At 39.7% G+C, this 23,850-nt stretch overlaps 1 protein-coding gene across 13 annotated transcripts in view; it reads left to right on the forward strand.

Moving 5' to 3' along the window:
• MYCBP2 (MYC binding protein 2) overlaps nt 1–23,850 on the forward strand; it is a 293,536-nt gene that overhangs the window by 195,767 nt on the left and 73,919 nt on the right. For 10 of the 13 annotated variants that reach the window (XM_079778973.1, XM_079778980.1, XM_079778981.1 and 7 more), the window contains 7 exons: nt 1,228–1,325; nt 2,031–2,147; nt 3,061–3,201; nt 14,422–14,496; nt 17,381–17,605; nt 18,459–18,591; nt 22,955–23,077. In XM_079778973.1, the coding sequence (XP_079635099.1) occupies nt 1,228–1,325; nt 2,031–2,147; nt 3,061–3,201; nt 14,422–14,496; nt 17,381–17,605; nt 18,459–18,591; nt 22,955–23,077 (912 nt within the window). The remainder of the gene's footprint in view (nt 1–1,227; nt 1,326–2,030; nt 2,148–3,060; nt 3,202–14,421; nt 14,497–17,380; nt 17,606–18,458; nt 18,592–22,954; nt 23,078–23,850) is intronic. The other 3 variants (XM_079778983.1, XM_079778984.1, XM_079778975.1) reach the window with 1 other exon arrangement.

The raw sequence follows: 23,850 nt of genomic DNA on the forward strand, positions 1-23,850 counted from the left end.
TATGAACTAGATGACCATTGCTCTGAATTCTTTTTCTGACATACTTCATGCCTCTTTTACATTTAGCTCCTTTCTTGTTGATTCCCCCTTTTCTTTCCTTTGGGGATTGTTTTGTTGTTGCCCCATTTTTGCTTTCACTAGAAGGTCCAACTGCAGTGTTGCGGGGGCCTGAGCCGCGTTCGTGGGAACATCATGCATCCCAAGCATCACTGAAGAGTTCAGGCACTGAGATGTGTGGCTGCCTTGGGTTGGCGGGGCCATGCACACTGAGAATCAGATTCCTTGCATGCAAGCACCAAGAATCTAGAGTCACCACATGCGCTGTGGGAATCAGAGTCACCTGTGCTTGGTGCGGCTTCTCGCACGTGTCCAGAATCAGCGTTCCCATGCACACGTGCACCATGAATAAGAGTCCCCGCTCACGTGCACCAAGAATCCAAGCCCTGCGTGTGTGCACTGAGAATCCACGTCACTGGTGCTCGGTGCAGCCTTGCACATGCCGATTATCAGAGTCCCTGCCTGCGCACACCGAGAATCAGAGTCCCTGTGCATTCATACGCTGAGAATTAGAGTCACTGGCGCCAGTGAGGCCTCTTCCGCTTGCCGAGAATCAGAGTCCCCATGTGCATGCACTGAGAATCTGAGTCACTGGCGCTCCCTGTGACCTCACGCATGTGCCAAGCCTGCTAGGGGACCGTGTTGCACGGCTGCCCTGTGTCAGTGGGAGGCCCACTCACACACTGTGGGTCACGCAGGCCCTGTGCCACTGCAGCGGGCCAGGGGAAGGGGGCTGCATTCTGACTCACAGGAATCTGCAGCTGGGATGGCTGCAGTCTCAGTGTCTGTGGGTCTGTAGCTGTCGTAGCAGGCCTTTGTCCAGAAAGGTTGTAGGGTCCCAGTTTGCATCTGAGGCCAGTCTGGGTGGTGGTGAGGTTGGGTTTCCCTTCACAGCAATTCCACCGTTCAAGATCTCATTATGATTTCATGTGTCCAGATAAAAAGTGTGAACTCTTTTCCTTGAAGTCTAAGACACCCATTTGGAATCTCAGGGACATTTTTCAAATACTTCTCTTTCTTAACTATAAATATCAATGACCTTAAAAGAACAGAATTCAGATTTTTTTTCCCAACTATTTAAAATAACCTGTGATTCTTTATAAGGTTAGGTACAAGAATTCTCCCTTTCTTGTATTCTCAAACATTATAGTTTGCCTCCTTTTCTTACAGATGCTGGCCTAGAAGTAAAAGTCAAAGACCCACCTAAAGGGATGATACCACCGGGAACTCAGCTGGTCAAACCAAAGACTGAACCTCAACCAAATAAGGTTAGGATAGGATGAAATCAGAATCTGACTCAGTCAGAGATTTATTAATTTTCTTCATTGATGCTGCAAAGTGGTCATCAAACATCTGATGTTTTATTTGACTTTAATATTTGTATTCTAAATACCCCTCAATAATTTTGAAGAGTTGTTCATGGTAATTCTACTCATTTCTAAATAGTATAACATGTACTTTTTGGCTTCTTTGTGTAAGACTTAAGTAATTTATAGGCCTTGTGTACTTTCTGTTAATTGAAAATTTACAGTAACTAAAAGTCTACTGCTCAGAAGTGTATAAAGTTTGCAAAGTTAAAATATCCTTGCTACTAAGAAAAATTAATTTCCTAACATTGAAAGTAAATAGAGGAATTTTTGTAAACTATTTATTAAAAAGAAAACATTGGTAAAGAATTTATATTATACTTTTATAACAATAAGATAATAATCCCTTTCTTTTTTTAATCATGTCTTCAAAATTTAGACAGGAAAATATAAATATATTAAGAATTTTCTAATTTTTTCAGTAATGTACACTTTAAAACTTTGGTTATAAATAAACCACTGTTATTTGCACAAGAAAAGCAGCTATAAATAATTTTAGAAGCTTTATTAGAATTAATAATACATTCAAATCTGTTTAATTTTATCTCTTACTACTTATGTGATCTCTAAACCATGATTTTCCCTGTCTATCTTTGCTTTTCTCAGGTTCGAAAATTTGTGGCCAAAGACAGTGCAGGGCTCCGTATCCGCAGTCACCCTTCCCTTCAGAGTGAGCAGATAGGCATAGTGAAAGTCAATGGAACTATCACTTTTATTGATGAGGTAATTTATAATGAAACACCTGGTAATTAATCTTGAACAGAAAGTTTTTTAATTTGTTTGCATAATAATAAGGTTACTAAATTTTCTGTTAGAATATCTTTTAACTAGTTTAGGTAGTGTTTGGAAAATTGTTTTTCAAAATGTGTTCATTGAGTTTTAAGCATTTCATTTATTTTTTTATCAATAAAAATAGCAAATTATATATATATATTTATTTATTTCAGAGAGGAAGGGAAAGGGAGAAAGGGAGAGACAGAAACATCAATGATGAGAGAATCATTGACTGACTGACTGCCTCCTGCAAGTCCTTCACTGGGGATGGAGCCCAGAACCCAGGCATTTGCCCTGACTGGGAATCAAACTCTGACCTCCTGGTTCATAGATTGATGCTCAACCACTAAGCCACCCGGTCGGGCTAAAATTATATTTTTAAAATGAAAGGAACTCAGTTAACATAGGAGTCAGAGTCTGTAGAAGCACTCACTGAAAATGCGTACAGTTCATATTTATTTTTTAATGTGTTAATTGTATTTCTTTAACTTTGACAGTACATTTTTCTAATAAAATAACCAAATAACTTGTGATTATTAAAGTCTAAATTGGGGGGAAGGAAGACATGTTCTTTTGGGAAACATCTGGTTTTATGTTTCAAGTTTTTATTTTAAAGGGTAATATGTTTATACTTTTACTCCTATGTGACATTGTTTTTACAATCTCACCATGTGAAATGTATTGCTTGGCATTCCATTGGTGCTTTTTTCCTTAAAGGTTCTCTCATACTTACCTTCTGCAAAACTAGATGCTTAATCTCCATGTCCACCATTATTTACCTGTTTTGTAGCCTTTCAGCCTTTGCTAGCCTCATAGGAGTTACAGGAGGCCATGGCTTGTTTTTGATGCTTATTTCTCACAGATTCACAATGATGATGGTGTATGGCTGAGGCTGAATGATGAGACAATAAAGAAGTATGTTCCTAATATGAATGGTTACACTGAAGCCTGGTGTCTCTCTTTTAATCAACATCTTGGCAAGAGTCTTCTGGTCCCTATTGACGTAAGTAAAAGGTTATATTTAAAAGTGTTATAGGTGCACTCTGTCCTCATTACAGGACTTTTCTTTAATTAAGCTAATGAAGGCTTTTCAGTTCTGAGGTATACCACAACTAAATAACTTTTACTTTAAAAGTGCTTGAATTCTTGAGAGCTTCTGTGTAATAAAGGTGGAATTGTCAAGGCTGATGACCTTAATACTTACTATGATCCCTCACTGGCAGAAAGTCTGTGTCTACTGAGTTCCTTTCAAAGAGGTGGGGAATGAGAGTGGTTGCTTTTTTTTTAAGTTTCTTAGTCACACTATTGTTTGGAATGAATTCCACACTAAATTTATGAATTCAGTATTATTATATACATTAAAAAACATGTATAACATTTGTTTCTTATGTTGGCATTTCATAATTAGTTTTCTGTGTTTTGTCTAAGTTTGAATGTTTCTTTCTTAGCTTATAATATTATTGTGTTAAGATAAGCTGGACTTTTAGACTTGTGGTGTTCCAGTGTTCTCGTTGAACCTAGATCTTACTGTCTGAGAAAATTCATTGAACCTCTTTAATAAATGCATTAGAAAATTCACAAGATTGCTACATTACTAAATGTGATAGTAAAGCACAACCCTTTATAATCCTATCTAATAAAAGGGTAATATGCAAATTGACCATCACTCCAACACACAAGATGGCTGTCCCCATGTGGACACAAGATGGCCACCACAAGATGGCCAGCAGGGAAGAGCAGTTGTGGGTGATCAGGCCTTCAGGGGAGGGCAGTTAGGGGTGACGGAGCTGGCAGAGGAGGGCAGTTGGGGGTGACCAGGCCTGCAGGGGAGGGCAGTTGGGGGTGATCAGGCCTGCAGGGGAGGGCAGTTGGGGGTGATCAAGCCTGCAGGGGAGGGCTGTTAGGGGCTACTAGGCTGGCAAGGGAGGGCAGTTAGGGGTGACCAGGCCAGCAGGGGAGGGCAGTTAGGGGCGACCAGGCCAGCAGGGGAGGACAGTTAGGGACGACCAGGCTGGCAGGGGAGGGCAGTTAGGGGCGACCAGGCCTGTAGAGAGGGCATTTGGGAGGGACAAGGCCTGCAGGGAAGGGCAGTTGGGAGCCACCAGGGCTGTAGGGAGGGCAGTTGAGAGGAACAAGGCCTATTGGGGGGGGGGGGGAAACAGGCCTGTAGGGGAGGGCAGTTAGGGTTAGTCAGGCCAGCAGGGGAGCAGTTAGGCATCGGTCAGGCTGGCAGGGGAGTTGTTAAGGGGTGATCATGCTGGCAGGTAGAAGCAGTTAGGGGCAATCAGGCAGGCAGGCAGGAAGGCAAGCGGTTGGGAGCGAAAGTCCCGGATTGTGAGAGGGATGTCCAACTGCCCGTTTAGGCCCGATCCTAGTGGGATCGGGCCTAAATGGGCAGGGCAGTCAGGCATCCCTCGAGGGGTCCCAATTTAGAGATGGTGCAGGCTGGGCTGAGAGACACACACACCCCGTGTACGAATTTTGTGCACCTGGCCTCTAGTCTTATCTAATAAAAGAGTAATATGCAAATTGACCATCACTCCAACACACAAGATGGCTGCCCCCATGTGGACACAAGATGGCCGCCACAAGATGGCCAGCAGGGGAGGGCAGTTGGGAGGGACCAGGTCTGCAAGGGAGGGCAGTTGTGGGCGGTCAGGCCAGCAGGGGAGGGCAGTTGCGGGGGACCAGGTCGGCAGATGAGGGAAGTTGGGAGTGACCAGGCCTGCAGGAAAGGGCAGTTGGGGGGGACTAGGCCTGTAGGGGAGGGCAGTTAGGCATGACCAGGCCTGCAGGGGAGGGCAGTTAGGGGCAAACAGGCTGGCAGGGGAGCAGTTAGGCATCAATCATGCTGTCAGGGGAGTTGTTAGGGGGTGATCAGGCTGGCAGGCAGAAGCGGTTAGGGGCAATCAGGAAGGTAGGCAGGCGAGCAGTTGGGAGCCAGCAATCCTGGATTGTGAGAGGGATGTCCCAGATTGGAGAGGGTGCAGGCTGGGCTGAGGGACACACCCCCCCGTGCATGAATTTCGTGCACCAGGCCTCTAGTTTAAATATAAAAGTATAATTTTCTTCCTTTTCATCACAATTAAATGTATGTATTCCTTATGACACTGCAAATACATAGCACTATTAAAATTTTATTTTTTAAAAACCTTAACATTTTAAACAGATAAATTTCTTAAAATTTTATTTTTTAAAAACCTTAACATTTTAAACAGATAAATTTGTTCAATATATTGTTTGTTTTTCTTCTTGGTAGTCCAGAGTAATGTTCTCCAAAGGGGCATTAGTTATACATGATGAGTCTTTGGGAAAGAAAATATGAGAACTTCTATTTATATTTATTGATCTAATTTTTTTATATTATTTTATTTATGCTTTATAATTGTACAGTGAGGAGAGATATATCTGAATATATTTTTACTAATAGATCTGTTATTTTAAAAAAGCTTGGAGTGTGTTGGCCTCCTGTTTTACTGAGGTTAAGCTAAAAAATGACAAATCTATAATTAAAATATAAAATTTTAAATAAATGAGATCTTAAATTTTCTACTGATTCGTATCTGCAGGTAAAAATGAGAAGGATTTTGATCCTCATGAAAAGAGGTACTTCTCTGAAAGAGAAATAAGAGTTCTTTATCATCTATGGCTAATAAGTTGGCTTTAAATTGTTTGAAATAATTTTTCCGTTATAGTAACCAAATATTCCTTAGGATTATGAAAATTATATTTTTAATGAAATAATTGTAACCGCCATTTTATTTTTTCTTTTAAAATTTTCACCAATTTAGACTTTTGTGTATTTAAGCCCCTAATAAGGCATTATCTTTACTACCTTCCCCATCCAAAATTGTTTTCCTAATTCCTTTGCTTGTTCATTTGAAGAGATGCTTTTGAGAGAGGAAGGCAGTCATAGGTAAAACAAGAGAATCAACAGGAGAAAGGAAGAGCAAGGAGTGCTGTGTGTTGAAGTTCTAAATGCCATGGTTCATTTTGGCACATTGGTGTTCTGTTATTTGACAATTTGAAACCCCATCTAATAGTGGACAGTATTCTTGAGGCCAGAGAGAGAAGGGCAGTAACAAAGGTAAGAAAGAAAGCTAAATGGAGTGAGCCATACAGATACTTATGGGTTTTCATTGGAATGTGAATGAGAAGGTTGTCACTGACTTACTTTAAAAAATTTTGATACAGAATATTGGAGATAGAATTTAAAATGAAGTAAGTGGCTTTGGAGTTTTTCTGGTTTTTATGTTTAAGAATGACATGAGTTCTACTTTCATGTAAATAATTCAGAGTGTTTAGTATCACTAAGAAGGCTGAGATTTTTCTGGTTCCTTTATTTTAAAGACTAGAGGCCTGATGCACGAAATTCGTGCACGGAGGGGGGTTGTCCCTCAGCCCAGCCTGTACCCTCTCCAATCTGGGACCCCTCAAGGGATGTCCGACTGCCCGTTTAGGCCCGATCCCTGGGATCGGGCCTAAACGGGCAGTCGGACATCCCTCTCACAATGCAGGACTGCTGGCTCCCAACTGCTTGCCTGCCTGCCTTCCTGATTGCCCCTAACCGCTTCTGCCTGCCAGCCTGATCACCCCCTAACCACTCTGCTGCCAGCCTGTTTGCCCCCAACTTCCCTCCTCTGCCGGCCTGGTCACCCCTAACTGCCCTCTCCTGCAGCGTTGATCACCTCCAACTGCCCTCCCTTGCAGGCCTGGTCCCTCTCAACTGCCCTCCCTTGCAGGCCTGGTGCCTCCCAACTGCCCTCTCCTGCAGGTCATCTTGTGGCGGCCATCTTGTGTCCACATGGGAGCAGGATCTTTGACCACTTGGGGGCATCCATATTGTGTGTTGGAGTGATGGTCAATCTGCATATTACTCTTTTATTAGATAGGATAGAGGCCTGGTACAGGAGTGGGGGCCAGCTGGTTTGCCCTGAAGGGTGTCCTGGATCACGGTGGGGTTCCCTTGGGGCATGGGGCGGCCTGAGCGAGGGGCCTGTGGTGGTTTGCAGGCCGGCCACGCCCCCTGGCAACCCAAGTGGAGGCCCTGGTATCTGGAATTTATTTTCCTTCTACAATTGAAACTTTGTAGCCTGGAGCGGAGCCAAGCCTGGGGCTCCCTCCACGGCCGGCAGCCATTTCTGTTGGGATTATAATTGAAACTTTGTTGCCTTAAGTGGGTGGGCCCGGCCAGGGTGTGCGGAAAGCTTTGCTTCCCCTGTTGCCGGTGGCAACCCTGGCCTGCTCCCTCAAGCTCCATTCTGCCGCCATTTGTTTGAATTTGTTTACCTTCTATAATTGAAACTTTGTAGCTTGAGTGGAGGCTTAGGCCTGGCAAGGGCAGGCGGAAAGCTTGGCTTCCTCTGTTACCTAGGAAACCTTGCTCTCTGTGGCTGTAGCCATCTTGGTTTGGGTTAATTTGCATACTCGCTCTGATTGGCTGGTGGGCATGGCTTGTGGGTGTGTCGGAGGTATGGTCAATTTGCATATTTGTCTATTATTAGATTAGATGGTAGCAACTTGAGATTTTTATAAATTAAAGACACCAGTAGGAAAGGGGTAAATTAAAGATGCACATAAGAAATCTGAAGACCTTGCCGAAACCGGATTGGCTCAGTGGATAGAGCGTTGGCCTGCGGACTCAAAGGTCCCAGGTTCGATTCCGGTCAAGGGCATGTACCTTGGTTACGGGCACATCCCCAGTAGGGGTTGTGCAAGAGGCAGCTGATCGATGTTTCTGTCTCTCTTCCTCTCTGTAGAAAATCAATAAAATATATTTAAAAAAAAAAAAAGAAATCTGAAGACCGAAAAAGAAGGAGAAAATGGAATTAAGGCCATATTTGGAGAGGTGTTTCTGTGAAGGAAGAGGGGATGTGTGTGGCAGTAGATACATTTTTAGGGATGGAGGGAAGACGGGGTGAGGTAGAAGGCAGATGCCATGATACTTCATAAACTAGAAGAGAGCAAGCTTTCAGTTGGGATAGAAACAGATGAGTTACATTAAAGGATTCAGAAATGTCATAAAATTTTGGAATAATGTTTGTTAGAAATAGAAGAGGGGTCTGACATAAAAACTACTTGTTTGGGGATTATTGGGCCACTAAGGACCCAGTGAGACCACTGAATGGATCCATTCTGGATGACCTTCCTCCTACATAGCCCTAAGTGTCCAGAATTAAAAGAACCAAGAAAGCAACTTCCAGCACTAACTGGAATTATCCAGAGTGCTGTGACAGAAAAATAGGGTTGAAGAGGAATTTCAGATGGTGATGGAGGAGCAGTTGAAATCACCAGCTGGGATCTGGCCTAAGTTGTAAATGTGAACGGACTAATGGGGGCCCAATGGACTTGGAGGACTTAGTACAATCCCCGAACAACAAAGTGAGTGCACTTTAGTTAAAGAGTTGGAAGGATATAGGCACTTTGTGTCTTAAAGTAGAATATTTTAATTTGACTTAATAGAACATTTTATTGAATAGATGGCCCGTTAATGTGGCCAACCAAGGTAGCTGAAGTTCAGTGAAAAGTGAAAGTCATTGAAACTGTTTTAGTATAAGAACTAACAGGAAAGGCAGCTGGATGGTCATTCCCATCGACAGGAAGACACACATGTGATGGCAGCACTGTGACCTGCAAGGTTTAACCCTACGAGACCGATGTACCAATTTTTCAGTAATTTCCTTATCTGCCGCTATACCACTGTACCTAGTTTTCGGTACTTTGCCTAGTATGTGAAAAAAATGCATCACAAACTAAAAATAACCAACTAATCGTGGTCAAACCTCATGGTTAGCCATTGCAAATGTCTGCCCCCATGTGTTTGAATTGCTCAGGAGCCCACATATAGGGGACAGTTAGGTTCAGGGCCTCAGGTCTGGTAGGGTTAAGATAAAAGTGAGTTTGGTTACCATTACATACAGTATAAAGTTATGAGGCAAATGGAAATAGTTGGATATTGGATCAAGAAAAAGCATAGAGCAGTTTTGATGTAAAAATAAGAGAACAGGTAGATTACATAAGGGTTTTTTTGTGTGTGTGGTGACTCAAGATGACAGGATCCAGAGTAGCAAAATAAACTGGTCTAGGGCTCCAAACAGATCCTATCTAATAAAAGAGTAATATGCAAATTAACCATCACTCCGCTACGCCCACAAGCCAATCAGGAGCGGGTATGCAAATTAACCCAACCAAGATAGCTGCAGCCACAGAGGGAGCAGGAGGGAGGCTTGGGTTTCCCCGGCGATGGAGGAAGCCAAGCTTTCCACACACCCTGGCCAGCTGAGGCCTCCACTCCAGGCTACAAAGTTTCAATTATAGAAGATAAATAAATCCCAACAGAAATGGCAGCAGCCATGGAGCTGGAGAGAGTAGGAGGCTAGGGTTGCCCCCAGTGGTGGAGGAAGCCAAGCTTCGGCAGCCCTGGCCTGCTTTGACCTCCGCTTAAGGCTACAAAGTTTCAATTATAGAAGATAAATAAGTCCCAAAAGAAATGGCTGCCACCACGGAGTAAGCAGAAGGCTTGGCTCCGCTCCAGGCTACAAAGTTTCAATTGTAGAAGATAAATAAATCCCAGATACCAGGGCCTCCACTTGGGTCGCTGGGGGGCGTGGCTTCCCTGCAAACCAGCATAGGCCCCTTGCCCAGGCTGCACCACCCCCCAAGAGAACCCCCACCCTGATCCGGGACACCCTTCAGGGCAAACCAGCTGGCCCCCACCCATGCACCAGGCCTCTATCCTATCTAATAAAAGAGTAATATGCAAATTGACCATCACTCCAACACACAAGATGGCTGCCCCCATGTGGTCAAATATCCTGCCCCCATGTGGACACAAGATGGCCGCCACAAGATGGCCAGCAGGGGAGGGTAGTTGGGAGGGACCAGGCCTGCAAGGGAGGGCAGTTGTGGGTGATCAAACCTGCATGGGAGGGCAGTTAGGGGTGACCAGGCCAGCAGAGGAGGGAAGTTGGGGGCAAACAGGCTGGTAGGGGAGCAGTTAGGCATCAATCAGGCTGGCAGGGGAGTGGTTAGGGGGTGATCAGGCTGGCAGGCAGAAGCAGTTAGGGGCATTCAGGAAGGCAGGCAGGCAAGCAATTGGGAGCCAGCAGTCCTGGATTGTGAGAGGGATGTCCGACTGCCCATTTAGACCCGATCCTGGTGGGTTGGGCCTAAACGGGCAGTCGGACATCCCTCGAGGGGTCCCAGATTGGAGAGGATGCAGGCTGGGCTGAGGGACAAACACCCCCCCCCCCCCGCCCCATGCATGAATTTCATGCACCGGGCCTCTAGTCTAATATAAAGTTACATCAATGCAGGTGTTAGATGAGGACCAACACAGAGTCAGAACCTGGCATCAGTAAAGACAGGCTACTTTTCCAGGGTTTTGTTGTAGGGAATGGGGCAGGCCCTTATACAGTCAGTAAGTTTTTAATGAGTACCTTACTCTGCAAGGCTAAACGTAATAGGGCACAGAGGGAATAATGATATTTGCACAGAGGAAATAACAGCTCCATCTCATCCCCTAAAGCAGTGGTCGGCAAACTCATTAGTCAACAGAGCCAAATAGCAACAGTACAACGATTGAAATTTCTTTTGAGAGGCAAAAACCGACTTCTGCGCATGGGCCACAAAGTTTTAATTGCACTGTACGTGCGCGCCCGCATGTGGTATTTTGTGAAAGAGCCACACTCAAGGGGCCAAAGAGCCGCATGTAGCTCGCGAGCCGCAGTTTGCCGACCACTGCCCTACAGGAACTAATACAGCCAAATAAATGCACCTCGTTACTTCTCCCTTTACATCTCAAAACATTTACTACTAGGAAAGCACTTTACACTCCTCTTCCTTTTTACTTCAGGCCATCCTATCTAATAAAGAGGGAATATGCTAATTAACCATCACTCGGTCACAAAGATGGCTACACCCACAGCTGAGGCCAAGTTCCCATAAGGAGCCTTACAAGCAATCAGGAGGGACCTGAGGCTATGCCCTCCCCCACCCCCGTGGGGTTGACAGGGAACCTCAGGCCGCGCCCCACACCTGGCAGAGCTTGACAGGGGACCTCAAGCTGCGCTTTCCATCCTGGTGCTGGGCTAGGGGACCTCAGGCTGCTCCCCCCGCCCCAGCGCCAGGCCAGGTGACCTCAGGCCGCACCCCCGACCAGGTGAGGCTTGACAGGGGACCTCAGGCCGTGCTCCCCACCCAGCGGGCCTTGACAGGGGACCTCAAGGTGCACCCCCAGTGCTGGGTCGGGGGAACTCAGGCCGCACCCCCTGCCCAGTGGGGCTTGTTGGGGGACCTGAGGCTGCACCCCTCTGCCGGTGGGGCTTGACAGGGTACCTGAGGCTGTGCCCCCCTCCCAGTGCTGGGCCGGGGGACCTGAGGCTGCACCCCCAACCCCCGCCTGGCGGGGCTTGACGGGGGACCTCAGGTCATGCCCCCCACCCAGCAGGGCTTGACAGGGGATCTCAGGCCATGTCCCACACCTGGCGGGGCTTGACAGGGGACCTCAAGGCACGCCCCCCGCCCCAGTCTGGGCTGGGGGACCTCAGGCCACGCCCCCCATTCTGGCGCCAGGCCAGGGGACCTGAGGCTACATCCCCTGCCCGGCGGGGCTTGACAAGGGTGGGACTGGCCGGGTCTGGATCTAGCCCAATGTGGGGGGAGGGGGCCAGCCAGGTCTGGGTCTCACGTGATTTTGAGGTGCATGTGGGTGGGCGTGGACTTGACTCTGGGTTCCGTGGTGTGCCCCAGACTCTGACAGGAGGAAGGTTTTCATATACATTTTACTAATTTTCTTTCATCTCTGACACTTCTATTATAGAGACAGGGCAAATAGCAATATTAATTATTTCCTCTAATTAATCCCCTTTTAATGTGCACGAATTTCATGCACTGGGCCACTAGTTTGTGAATAAGTCAACTATAATTCTGGCTTATAATTTCAAAACACTGATAAATTAAAAAATGAAGGACCAATGTCACTAACTTAAGATGCAAAAATACAGAAAAGTTTCCCTTTGCAATCTTTACATCTCCCCTTCAACCTGTTCTAGTTTGAAAATTTTTGCATTTACTTCAATATTAGTATCTTTTTTGGGTCCTGACTCAAACAAACTGTTGGGAAGAGTGTGGATAAGGATTGGAAATTAATTAATTTTATATAAGAGTTGCGATTTGGTACTCATTAATTTACTTAGGTTTTTAATATGCTTTCCTTTTCTTCACACACCTCTTTTTGCCTTTAAAATAGTCTTTGAGAATAAAATGATTTAAATTTTTGTAAGTGTGTGTTTGTGTGTGTGTGTGTGTGTGTACACATGCATACATATATACTAAACTTTCCTAAATATTCAAAAAAACACTTTGCAAGTACATTTTATTTTTAAACTCCAGCTTCCTGATTGGTAAATTTTTTATTTCTGATAAATGCAATTTTGTCAGGTCACTACATTTTGAAAATAACCATAATAATCTTATAGTAAACCAGTGCAGACTAAGAACTTTCTATAAATGCAGAATAAAGGCCAAAAAGTGTGAAATTTGAATCCACACATAATTAGCCTGTATAAAATAGAATTTTATTCACAATATATAACTGTGATTAGCAGTTACATCACTTTGACATATCCTTGTACATGTTAGCTCATGTGCTCAAACTTAGAAAATACTTAAATTTGCACTTTGAAATTAAAAAAAGGTGCAAGCTTGAAATATTGTCAATAGCCACATTCCTTCTTTATAACTAACTTCATTGGCATTGCTTTTCGTTGTTTTAATACTAAAAGAAAAAATTAAGCTAAAAAATGCTTTAAAAACTCTTGATATTTTTTTGTCAAAGATCTGCAACACCATTCCCTGTGAAAGAGAAAAACCATTGAGCAAACATTTCACAAATTCTTATATAGTACATGGATGAGTCAGTAAGGGCATTTCAACCCCCCCACTCCCCCCAAAAAAACAAACAAACAAGCATAATTTCATGTTTCCAGCTCACCTAAAGAGAAAGGACCCTATCCTCTATCCGTTTTTAAATGTGGAAGGGGGTTTGGTTTGGGGTTTGTTTTTGTTTTTGTTTTATATTTATTTGTAGGTATATTATTAGAAACTCATTTTTCTGGCTTTCATGTGTCATATATTTATGAATTAGCACATATGTCTGTATATGGGGGTGTGTCTATGTCTGTCTATACACATATATATATGAGGAAATTACAGAACTAGAGCATATTAAATAAAATCTTGTTATCTAAAATGGTTTATAATTGGTTGGGAATTATATTCTTTCCTTTGTGTTGCAGTCTTGGATGATGACAGCTTTTATTAACATTTTGAATGTCCTCATTTTCTCCAAAATAATCATTTATCACAGTATTTACTAGTACATAAGCAGTAAAATTGTGTAATTACCACTCACTGGAAAGATTTTTATTTCAGATCAGATAAATACAATAGAATGATATATCTATGTAAAATGCATATCATTTACATTTTCTTTATGAATTTGTGAAAATATTTCTTCTGGGACTATGCTGCTTTAACAAAATATTTTTAGACTTGAACATAGTGACTAAATGATCTGTGTATTTCCTAAACTTTGAAATGGAGAAAACTTGGCCTGTTTTTTGATAAAAGATTCAGATTGTGTGTTTTTCTCTATGCTTGCTTAACAAATTTACTAACAGCTTTCAATAACATTTCCAACTGATTTTTTGCATTTATAGAAGACAGAAAAATTACTTAAGGTTTTTTCCTAATTTACTTTTTTGGGGTGTACTTTAAAAAGTGATAACTAGTTCACATATACTACATGCCATTATTATTCATAGTAACAGTTGCGCTATCTATGCAATCTGTATTCACATTTTCTTTATAAAACTGCACTGTTTTCTGTCATGAAACAAATCTGATTATTTTGGAACAGATATGTCATCAGATAAGGGGTTTTAAGGTTTCCTTCTTGCATTTATGGTGTTAAGCTTTCAGTCAATTTTAGTAAATGGCATGACACACTATATCCATGGAGAGCTTTTGACAAAACTTATTTATCAGAATTTCCTTGATGTGTGGTTTACTCAGGTGGCTTCAGTTTCCCTTTAATAAAATAATATTTCAGTGCTGGTGCTAGAGTACAGAACAATGTTGTTACTGTGAACTCATCTTCTGCAGCTGATATCCTGTTCCCTTTCTTTGTTGATATTTTTCTTTCTTAAACTTTGTTGCTCAGAATATCTTTAATGCTAGCCAAGGAGTCAGGGATTTGGACGTATTTTCATGGACTTCCAAAGCTTTTTCCCCCCAGGTGAGTTAACTGTAAGGAACAATCATACATTATTCAGGTATTTCAGCATGTATAACAAATTTACATGATATCCTTTGAAGTGTTGGCTTAAAATTAATAATTTTTTTAACCAAAAAAGACGTATACAAAGTGCTGCAGTTGAGTTTCCCCTGTAACTCTTTCCCCTCTACTTCTCCCAAAGACTATTATTAGTTTAAGTTAAACTTTTACATGACTTCAAATTCACTGTGTTTACTTTTATGACTAGCTTCTCCCACAATTTTATGACTAGCTTCTCCCACAAAAAAGTCTAGCTTTTTCAGAACTAGCTTATCTAGGTGGGAGAGACTTGATCCTATGGCTCTTCTGTTTTTTCCTATTCTTTCACAATGCCTTTTTGAATGTTTATCTGAGAATGGGGAGGGACTACAAATCATATTCTGGTGCCAGGTCTTACTTTACTGTGCTGAATTGAACATGTACTTTAGGATTTTGCTTGAGAGTAAAAAGCACAGTTCTGACTTTATGTCTGTCAGTTCTTTTTATACTGTTGAATATTAAAAAGTTGGATAGACTTTGTTTTACATTTATTAATATAGCTTATTTAATTATTCAATTAAATATTTTAATAAAATTTCTCATATATTACCTTTCAGTGAATAACTTGCAAGTATTATTAGTTTTTGCCAACACACCTCTCAGTGTTACCCTGAATAATCAAAAGTTAGAAATACTATTATAATAAAATGCTCCAGATGTATCATTAAATACCAATGAGATTATTTTTTCTCTAAATCTATTAATATTTGCTTGTGATTTTTTATCTTATACTATGTAATTTTTTAACCTCAGTTGTAATAAGGACTAACTTGCCTTTATCCAACTTTGAAATAGCATGATGTATTTACTAAAATTGATTACCATCAACAAAACGTTTTTAAATGTTTACTGAAATCCTTGTGAGTGTAGTAGCACAATTTAAACTTTAGACCCTACTCTCAATTCGTGAGTGCTCTTCATATTAATATTGAAGTGTTTGCAGGTATACATGCATGCGTATATAAAATGGATATTTTAAGCTTATTTTAGATTATTAATCTAGTCTGAATTTTTCAAGTAAAATTCTCATTTCCATTAAATTGCCAATATATAGCTAAAAATTTTAGGATAAGTAAAGTATGTTAATTATAGTAAATGTAAATAAACATTGTCCATAGTGCATATTTGTATAACTACAAAGTAATTATTATTAATCACCACAGTGATATGTGCAAAATATTATGTGAAGGTTGCTAGTTGCTCTAAAAGTTTCCCTGCCCAAACATACTGAATTAAAGCCACAAGTACACAGAATTATTGAATCTACATTTTTTTTAACCTCAGGATTTTATTTTTTTATTTTCTACTACATAATGAACATATTTATATACCTCCTATTATGAGACTATTTATAGTGATAGAGCTATTTAATAATATTTTATCTTGTATAATGTGTTACTATTTATTTTATTCTAACATTACTAAATATTCTTTAAAAAGTTGATTTTTTTAATCCTCATCCGAGGATATGTTTATTGATTTAGAAAGAGAGGAGGAGGAAGTGGAGGAGGAGGAGGAAGAGGTGAAAGTAGAGGAGGAGGAGGAGAGAGAAAGAAAGGAAAGCATAGATGTGAGAGAAACATTGATCAGTTGCCTCCCATACAAGCCCAGATCAGAGACCAAACCCAAAACCCCAACCTAGGTATGTGCCCTGACTAGGAATCAGACCTGCAACTTTTTGGTGTATGGTATGATGCTCCAACAAAATGAGCCACCCAGCCAGGGCTACTAAATATTAATTTTAACTTCATGTTTGAGTAAGTGTCTCATTATGATCATCTTTTACTGACTTTCTATATAGAGCAATTTGTAGAGTGTATATTACTGAATTTAAGATTGTAGTTTAAATCTGTTTTAAAGGAGTAATGATGCAAATGGAAGAATTCTTGGTGTGGAACTTTGATTTACATTTAGTTGGAAGAACAAAAAATATGGGAAGGTTGTTATTCCTCTTCATTGCATTTACATAGGAAACAATTCCATCACAGCAGAGTTAACAGAAAATTTAGGGCATGTTCTTTTCTTTTATTGTAGAAATGACTCTCATATCCAAATGCATTATATTTATGTAAAAATGCCTCTTTAATGTTAATCTGTCCTCTTTACTAAAAGTGTAATTATTTTGTTTTAATAGCTTTAATATATTACTGTTTAATAATGGCCTAATCTAGCAAGACATTTTTATTTATACTATATTAAGAAGTATGAGTTGTTAAAATCTTAAAAACATTCTTATTTCACTCATAACTAGTAAATATTAACATGTAGGTATATTTTATGTACATTTCGTCATTGTTATCTCTGTTTATAGCTAAGTCTCCAGAGCCTTCACACTTATTTTCTCTATTTTTAAATAATTATTACAGACAGAAGTGGAAGGAAATGAATATTTAGGCTTTTTAACCCATACCAACATACAGTAATGCAGTAATAATGATTCAAAATTATTCAGCTATGGTTCACATAGTAAATTATTTTTGTTTCCCCTACTGTTAAATATTGTATTAAAATAAAAATCAAGTACTGTTGTAGTTCTCAAATTGTGATATGTTAGTCAAAAGTCTGGGGTTCAATAGCTGTCCTGCTATATTTTCTTGAACTTTATTTTAATTATTATTAAGAATTGAAAAACTGAATGGCTCTTTAATGGTAGTATTGACTAATACTTCAGTTATCTTTGTTTATATATTCTTTTTCTTAATTGACAGTACCTGCATTATAGAATTGTTGTGAAAACTATTAATAGGAATATGTTGAAAGTGATAATCGTATTTTGTTTATTTTCTTTTCCTATTCAAATTTTCAGGAACCTAAAACTAATCCTGATGACTTTTTCAAAGACGTAAACTCCTGCTGCCCACAGGAAGCAACAATGCAAGAACAAGATATGCCGTTCTTGCGAGGAGGTCCGGGCATGTACAAGGTAGTAAAGACGGGACCTTCCGGCCACAACATCAGAAGCTGCCCTAACCTTAGAGGTATCCCAATTGGAATGTTAGTTCTGGGAAACAAAGTCAAAGCAGTGGGAGAGGTATGGATTCTTGTAGCTTCATGACTTTAAGATATTCATTTTTAATGTAATACAACCAAAGCATCTCTTTTTTCCAAAGGCTGTCATTTCCATTCCAGGTTTTTTTAATGCTAATGTTATTTATCTTTATTTGTATTGGAAATACTAATGTAATTTTTCTGTGCTTTTCTAATAATTTTATTCTCATAATTATCCTTGTGAAAACAATATTTATATTAACAAAATGATGTGTCTGTGTATATAAGAATTTGGTATTACATATATCTTTTTATTACTATAAATGTACTGTACTGTCATGGATTAACAGCACTTTAAAATATTTGCTATGGATCAGTATGGAGATGTGATATATACAAAAGGTTTCATTTCTTTGTTCTCATTCATGTGTCTTACTGAAGTCCTGAGCAAATAAAATTACCGTTTCATCAACTGTGGCATTTGCCTCAGATGATGAGCTTGAAGATGTAGTGTGTCATGCTATTTCTTAGTGTCAGGGTCATTTTCAAGTTGTATTATAGGCACTACCAACCTAAATAATGGAGTATGTTGTGTTATGACATTTTAGGTGTTTAAAAAAAGAGCCATGTGTTGTTTGAAACATTTAAAATTATTTAGGGATTATCCTTGTGCCTTAAAAATTATTTTAACTGAAGTCATAAATAAGCAGTATTTTAAATAACTTTTATTGATTTTTGTCTTACATTGGGCTATGGTCTTAATTTCAGAAACTAATTTCATGGTAGATATTTATTGGAATGATTACACTATTCAAACTCTTAAACTTTTGCTGCTTTTCAGCCTAAATGCCCTGAGAGAATCAAGCCAATCAATCATGCTTTTTGTTATGTACTAGGTAACCAATTCTGAAGGTACATGGGTGCAGCTGGATAAGAACAGCATGGTAGAGTTCTGTGAGAGTGATGAAGGAGAGGCATGGTCCTTAGCTAGAGACAGAGGCGGAAACCAGTACCTCCGACATGAAGATGGCAAGTTGGCTTACATTTGTGATTTATTCTGATTAACCCTTGAAAGCAGAAGTTTAAAGTGCATTTCTTTTATCATAAAGAGCTTTTCATATGTTTATTTTTTAAGTAAACGCTAAGCGTAATAAAATCTTGCAATTGTTAATATTTATTTGTAAAATACATGGGTACTAAATGAATGCACATCAAAGAAGAGAATTAAAAGAACATATGAATCCATCTTTTTAAGAAATGCTTTTGATTAATATGAATTTGTGAGATCATTCTTCTGTGCCAGTATAGGACTGAATGTTTTGCCCTTCCTACCACTAAATGGAAGTTTGATTCTCAAACCATCAATCATAGCACTTCTCCCAGGCAGTTTCACTTGAATGAATTTTGTCTCAGGAAAAAACACTGAATAAATGCAAAGCATTTTCTGGGGGTTTCCTATTTTGTTCTTAGGGTTTCAACTTGAAACTTCATTTACCTTTTTCAACAGTGATCTCATTTAATAAAATATTTTCCATTTTGTTTCCCTTTCTATTCACATGGTAGAAAAACTTGTTCTTCAGAGTTCAGACCACACCATCACTTTACCTGATCTGACAGTCAAGAATTCCCTCAGTGTTCCTAAAGAACTGTATTCACCACTAGAGCAAAACTGATACTGTATTCAAGTTAATTTTTACTTCTTCATACCCAGATGGTTCCTATGGACAGGCCCAGAGTTTTTTGCTCACTAAGTTTATAACTTTAAGTTGAGTCACAAAAATATTATTAAGGACATCAAAATGAATGTGTAAAATAAACATATACTTTTCTACCAAATCCCAAAAATATAGAATAATATCAGAGAGATAATAGTATATGCTTTTTTATCCAAGAAAGAATAAACTTAAAATATTCATTATCCAAGAGGCAATATGTCCATAAACATAAATTCAAAGAAGTTTGGAAACCTGCTTGAATGATAGAGTACATTTAGATGTATTAGAATTATAAATAAAATATTCCCCCTTTTATCCACAATAAGCCTTTGAGATAGATTATATAATCTTCATTTTACTGGTAAGGAAACTAAAGTTCATAAAATTTAAAATGACTTGCCTACGTTTATACAACTGGATAGATGGCAGATATAAGACTTGAGCCAGAATCTTCATTTATATTTCAAAATCTGTGCTCATTACACCATACCATACTGTATCAATAATTCATTGAATGCCGGGAGAGGTCAATGGGGGGGAAAAGGAGACATATGTAATACTTTAAACAATAAAGAATTTAAATAAAAAATCATTGAACATTATTTGGGAACCTACTCCCTTCCTTGTCTTTACAGATAAATTTTTCATAGTCAGAGATGATGTGGTCATAAAATGTTGACATGGTAGAACTGTTTTTCACTGTTTTGAAAAAGAAAAAGGCTTTATTGATGTAAATCCTACATTTTACAAAATGACCTCATTTACAACATACTACATATTAAAGTATATTAACTGCATATTCATAAATTCTTAAAGATTTTTGTTATATAGGCATATTCAGATATAAATTAAAATACCTGAAGTGAGATCAGATTTATGTAGGATGTAGTTAAATAATATGAGAATGGTTTAAGTGACTAGCAAAGGGTCTTTTCTAGCCTAGTAGTCATTTTACTTGGCCATATGGTTTAATGTGTAAGAGAGGACTCTGGAGCTGGACTGCCAGGGCACAGATGCCAACTCTACAACTTTCCTAGCTATGAGACCTCAGCCAGTTTACCTGATATCTCTGTGCCTCAGTTTTCTCATTTACAAAATGAGGATACTTTGTGAGTTTGATCTGAAAGACAAATGAACAAATAACAATCACTTAATGCTTTTCTCTTTATATATACATACTAGAGACCCAATGCACGAAGATTCGTGCAAGAATGGGCCTTCCTTCCCCTGGCTGCCAGCACCACCTTCACTCTGGCCAAAAGCTGCCTTTCTGCCACCCAGAGGCCCAGAGCGACTGGGGTGGTGTGGAACGCCCCCAGCTGCTCAGCGCCCATGTATTCAAATTAACCCACCATATTTGTTGGGCTAATTTGCATACTCACTCCTGATTGGCTGGTGGGTGTTGTGAAGGTACGGTCAATTTGCATCTTTCTCTTTTATTAGTGTACATAATGTGAGTCTTAATATTTTTTTACATAATTGCTGAGGTGATAAGGAAAGAATGATAAATTAGTGCTTTAAAACCACTAAGATTAGTTGATACAGTATCTAAATAGTCTGCTCATTGGTATTAGTATGTAACTAATATAGATAGATAGATAGATAGATAGATAGATAGATAGATAGATATAGATAGATATAGATAGATATAGATAGATAGATAGATAATATAGCCAGTGACCAGAATGCTGTAACGACCATAACAACCGGTCACTACGATGCCCACTGGGGCCAGCAAACCGGCCAGATTGGGGGGTGGGGGTGGCCAGCCAACCTCCCTCGGTGGCCCTTTCCCCAAGCCAGCCCTGCCCCCAATCAGCCCACCCCATCCCAATTGGCCAGCAGCCCCTTCCCCAGTCCGGCCCCACCCTTGATTGCCCACCCACCTCAATAGGGGGTGGAGCCAGCCAGCCAACCTGCAGCCCCTCCCCCCACCAGCCCTGCCCCTGATGGGCCCCCACCACCCCAATCGGCCCCGCCCCTGATTACCCCCACACTCCAATAGGAGGTGGGCCGGCTGGCCAACCTTCTGCAGCCCAATTGGTCCAGGCCCCTCCCCCCAGCCAGTTCTGTTTCTGATCGGCCACACACACACACCAATCGGGGTTGGGGCTGGCCGGCCCACCACCCACAGCCCCTCCCCACCCCAGTCGGCCCCCCACCCCAATTGGGGCAGGGCCCATCAGCCAATCGCCCGCGGCCCCTGCCCCCAGCCAGCCTGGCCCTGAATGGGCCCCAATCAGGGTGGGCCCACCAGCCAACCTCCCGCCATCTCCTTCCCACAGGCCTGGCCCCAATCCACCAATTGGGGACCGGCCAGCCAGACCCCACCTGTGAACGAATTGGTGCACTGGGCCTCTAGTATGGAAATAAGAGGACTTGGCATTAAAATAATTTATTTCTATAAAGTAGTATGAACAAAACAAAGGCTTTCCTCTTTGTAAAAATTCTTTATTGGTCTTTGGTATCCATAGATAAAACCTAGTAAGCAAAGTTATTGCTATGGTCAAAACAGTTTACACTTGGGGCCAGACCATTTTGAGTCTACAGGGTGAAAGCGATGCTATCTTTTCCATTCAGATGACTGTTCATGAGTGTGTTTCAGAAGAAATATTCCACTGCTGAAATACCTTATACTAAGGAGCATTGCTTAAGGGAAGTGCTATGATTGGTTTATTGAAAAAAGGCTAAAAGTGCTGGTAAAGGGTAGATTGTACACTACCATAGTTACAGCAGAATTCTGATTTACTCCACCATGTTCTTCTAGTTCTGTTTTCTATTTAAAGGGATTATTGACTTTTAAAAAATAAATTTAAAACATTATTTTTAAAGAAGTACTTTTCCTTTTTTACCTTTCAGCAGTTTTTATTTTTGCTTTTTTTTTTAAGCTGGCATTATATGACTTTAATTAAGGTATTAGTGTTTTTAGTATTAGAATTTTATAGCCACTTGATTGTTAATAGAGGATTAATTTAGCTTACCAATTGTATGTTGCATTGTTGCAATTTGTAAACTAGATAAAACATTTGCCATTTCTTTCTTGAAATAAGAATTCTGATACATTTGTTTACTTCAGGGTGCATTAATAACTCTGACTACATGACCTGGTTTATTATCTTTTTATTTAGGGGAAACTATCTTTATATAATAAGTAAAAATAAGTTAAATTTTAAATTTTCAATAATTTTTGCATTCAAAACTTAAAATATTTCACAAGTGAAAATTTCTTTTGGTACCATATACTTAGACATTTTGAAGATGATTTTCCTGTTTGAATACTAATATACAAAATATTTTTATTTCTGGTTATAGGGCATCCATTTTTGTTTTGTAAAATGCCCTTGTTTAAATTTGTTACAAATATGAGTTTCTGGTCCAGAAATACTAGTGTACTACATTCAGTGATGTATTTCTAATCATAATAAAAGTAAATTGGCTCCATAAGAGAATATCCCATTTATAAATTTCACTGTGTATTTGATAAATGAAAACAAAGATTTGTCATGTACTTTTTTTGTCAGTATCAATAACCTAATTGGTAAACTTATTATCAGATCTAAATATGAGGTATTTTAAAATCTGACCATCATAAACATTTTCTTGAATTATCTCTTTATTCTTTGAATAGGGGATAACACATAAAAAAACTTGTTTTATAGCTTTGCCTTTTATTGTAGAACAAGTTCTTCTGGATCAAAATTCTCAAACTCCTCCTCCAAGCCCTTTCTCAGTGCAAGCCTTTAATAAAGGGGCAAGTTGCAGTGCCCAAGGATTTGATTATGGACTTGGAAATAATAAAGGTAGGTGTTTAAAAGTAGTCTTGGACATACCTTATCTTAATATTTTCATTACCTTCTGTTCTACCCATTTTAATTACCCTTGACCTACAAATGTCATTAAAGTTTTTTTCCTAGAAAACTAAGAACCAAATGTTTACAAAGATGTTTCTTTAGTGTTTGTGTTTTTGTCAGTTTTAGCTTAAGTTTATAATTAATTTACTTATTTGTTCCTGTTTTAGAGACACTCATTTTGAATTTGCATCATAAAGATTCTGTGTCACTATATCTAGTCAAATAATTCTGTCATCTAATTATTAGGAGTAATGTTAATAAGCAAAAAAGAACTTTCTAAAATGATCCACTTAATGCCCTAACTGGTTTGGCTCAGTGGATAGAGCATCGGCCTGCAGACTGAAAGGTCCCAGGTTCGATTCCGGTCAAGGGCATGTACCTTGGTTGCAGGCACATCCCCAGTAGGGGGTATGCAGGAGGCAGCTGATCGATGTTTCTCTCTCATTGATGTTTCTGACTCTCTGTCCCTCTCCCTCCCTCTCTGTAAAAAATCAATAAAGTATATTATTTAAAAATAAAATAAAATAAAAATAAAATAAAATGATCCACTTAAAATAAAAACATTTTAAGTAATATTTTTAAATAATGTTGTATATCAACTTTATTAAATTTGTGGGGTTTTGAATGTCTAACCAAGTTATCTTAGTTCATTTAGAATTTCATGACATTATATCTTTGGGTTTGGTATGTATAATGAAGCCAAAATCCTAAGCCATCTATAA

This window comes from Cnephaeus nilssonii, assembly GCF_951640355.1.
Source record: "Cnephaeus nilssonii genome assembly, chromosome: 8".
Classification (NCBI taxonomy): Eukaryota; Metazoa; Chordata; class Mammalia; order Chiroptera; family Vespertilionidae; genus Cnephaeus; species Cnephaeus nilssonii.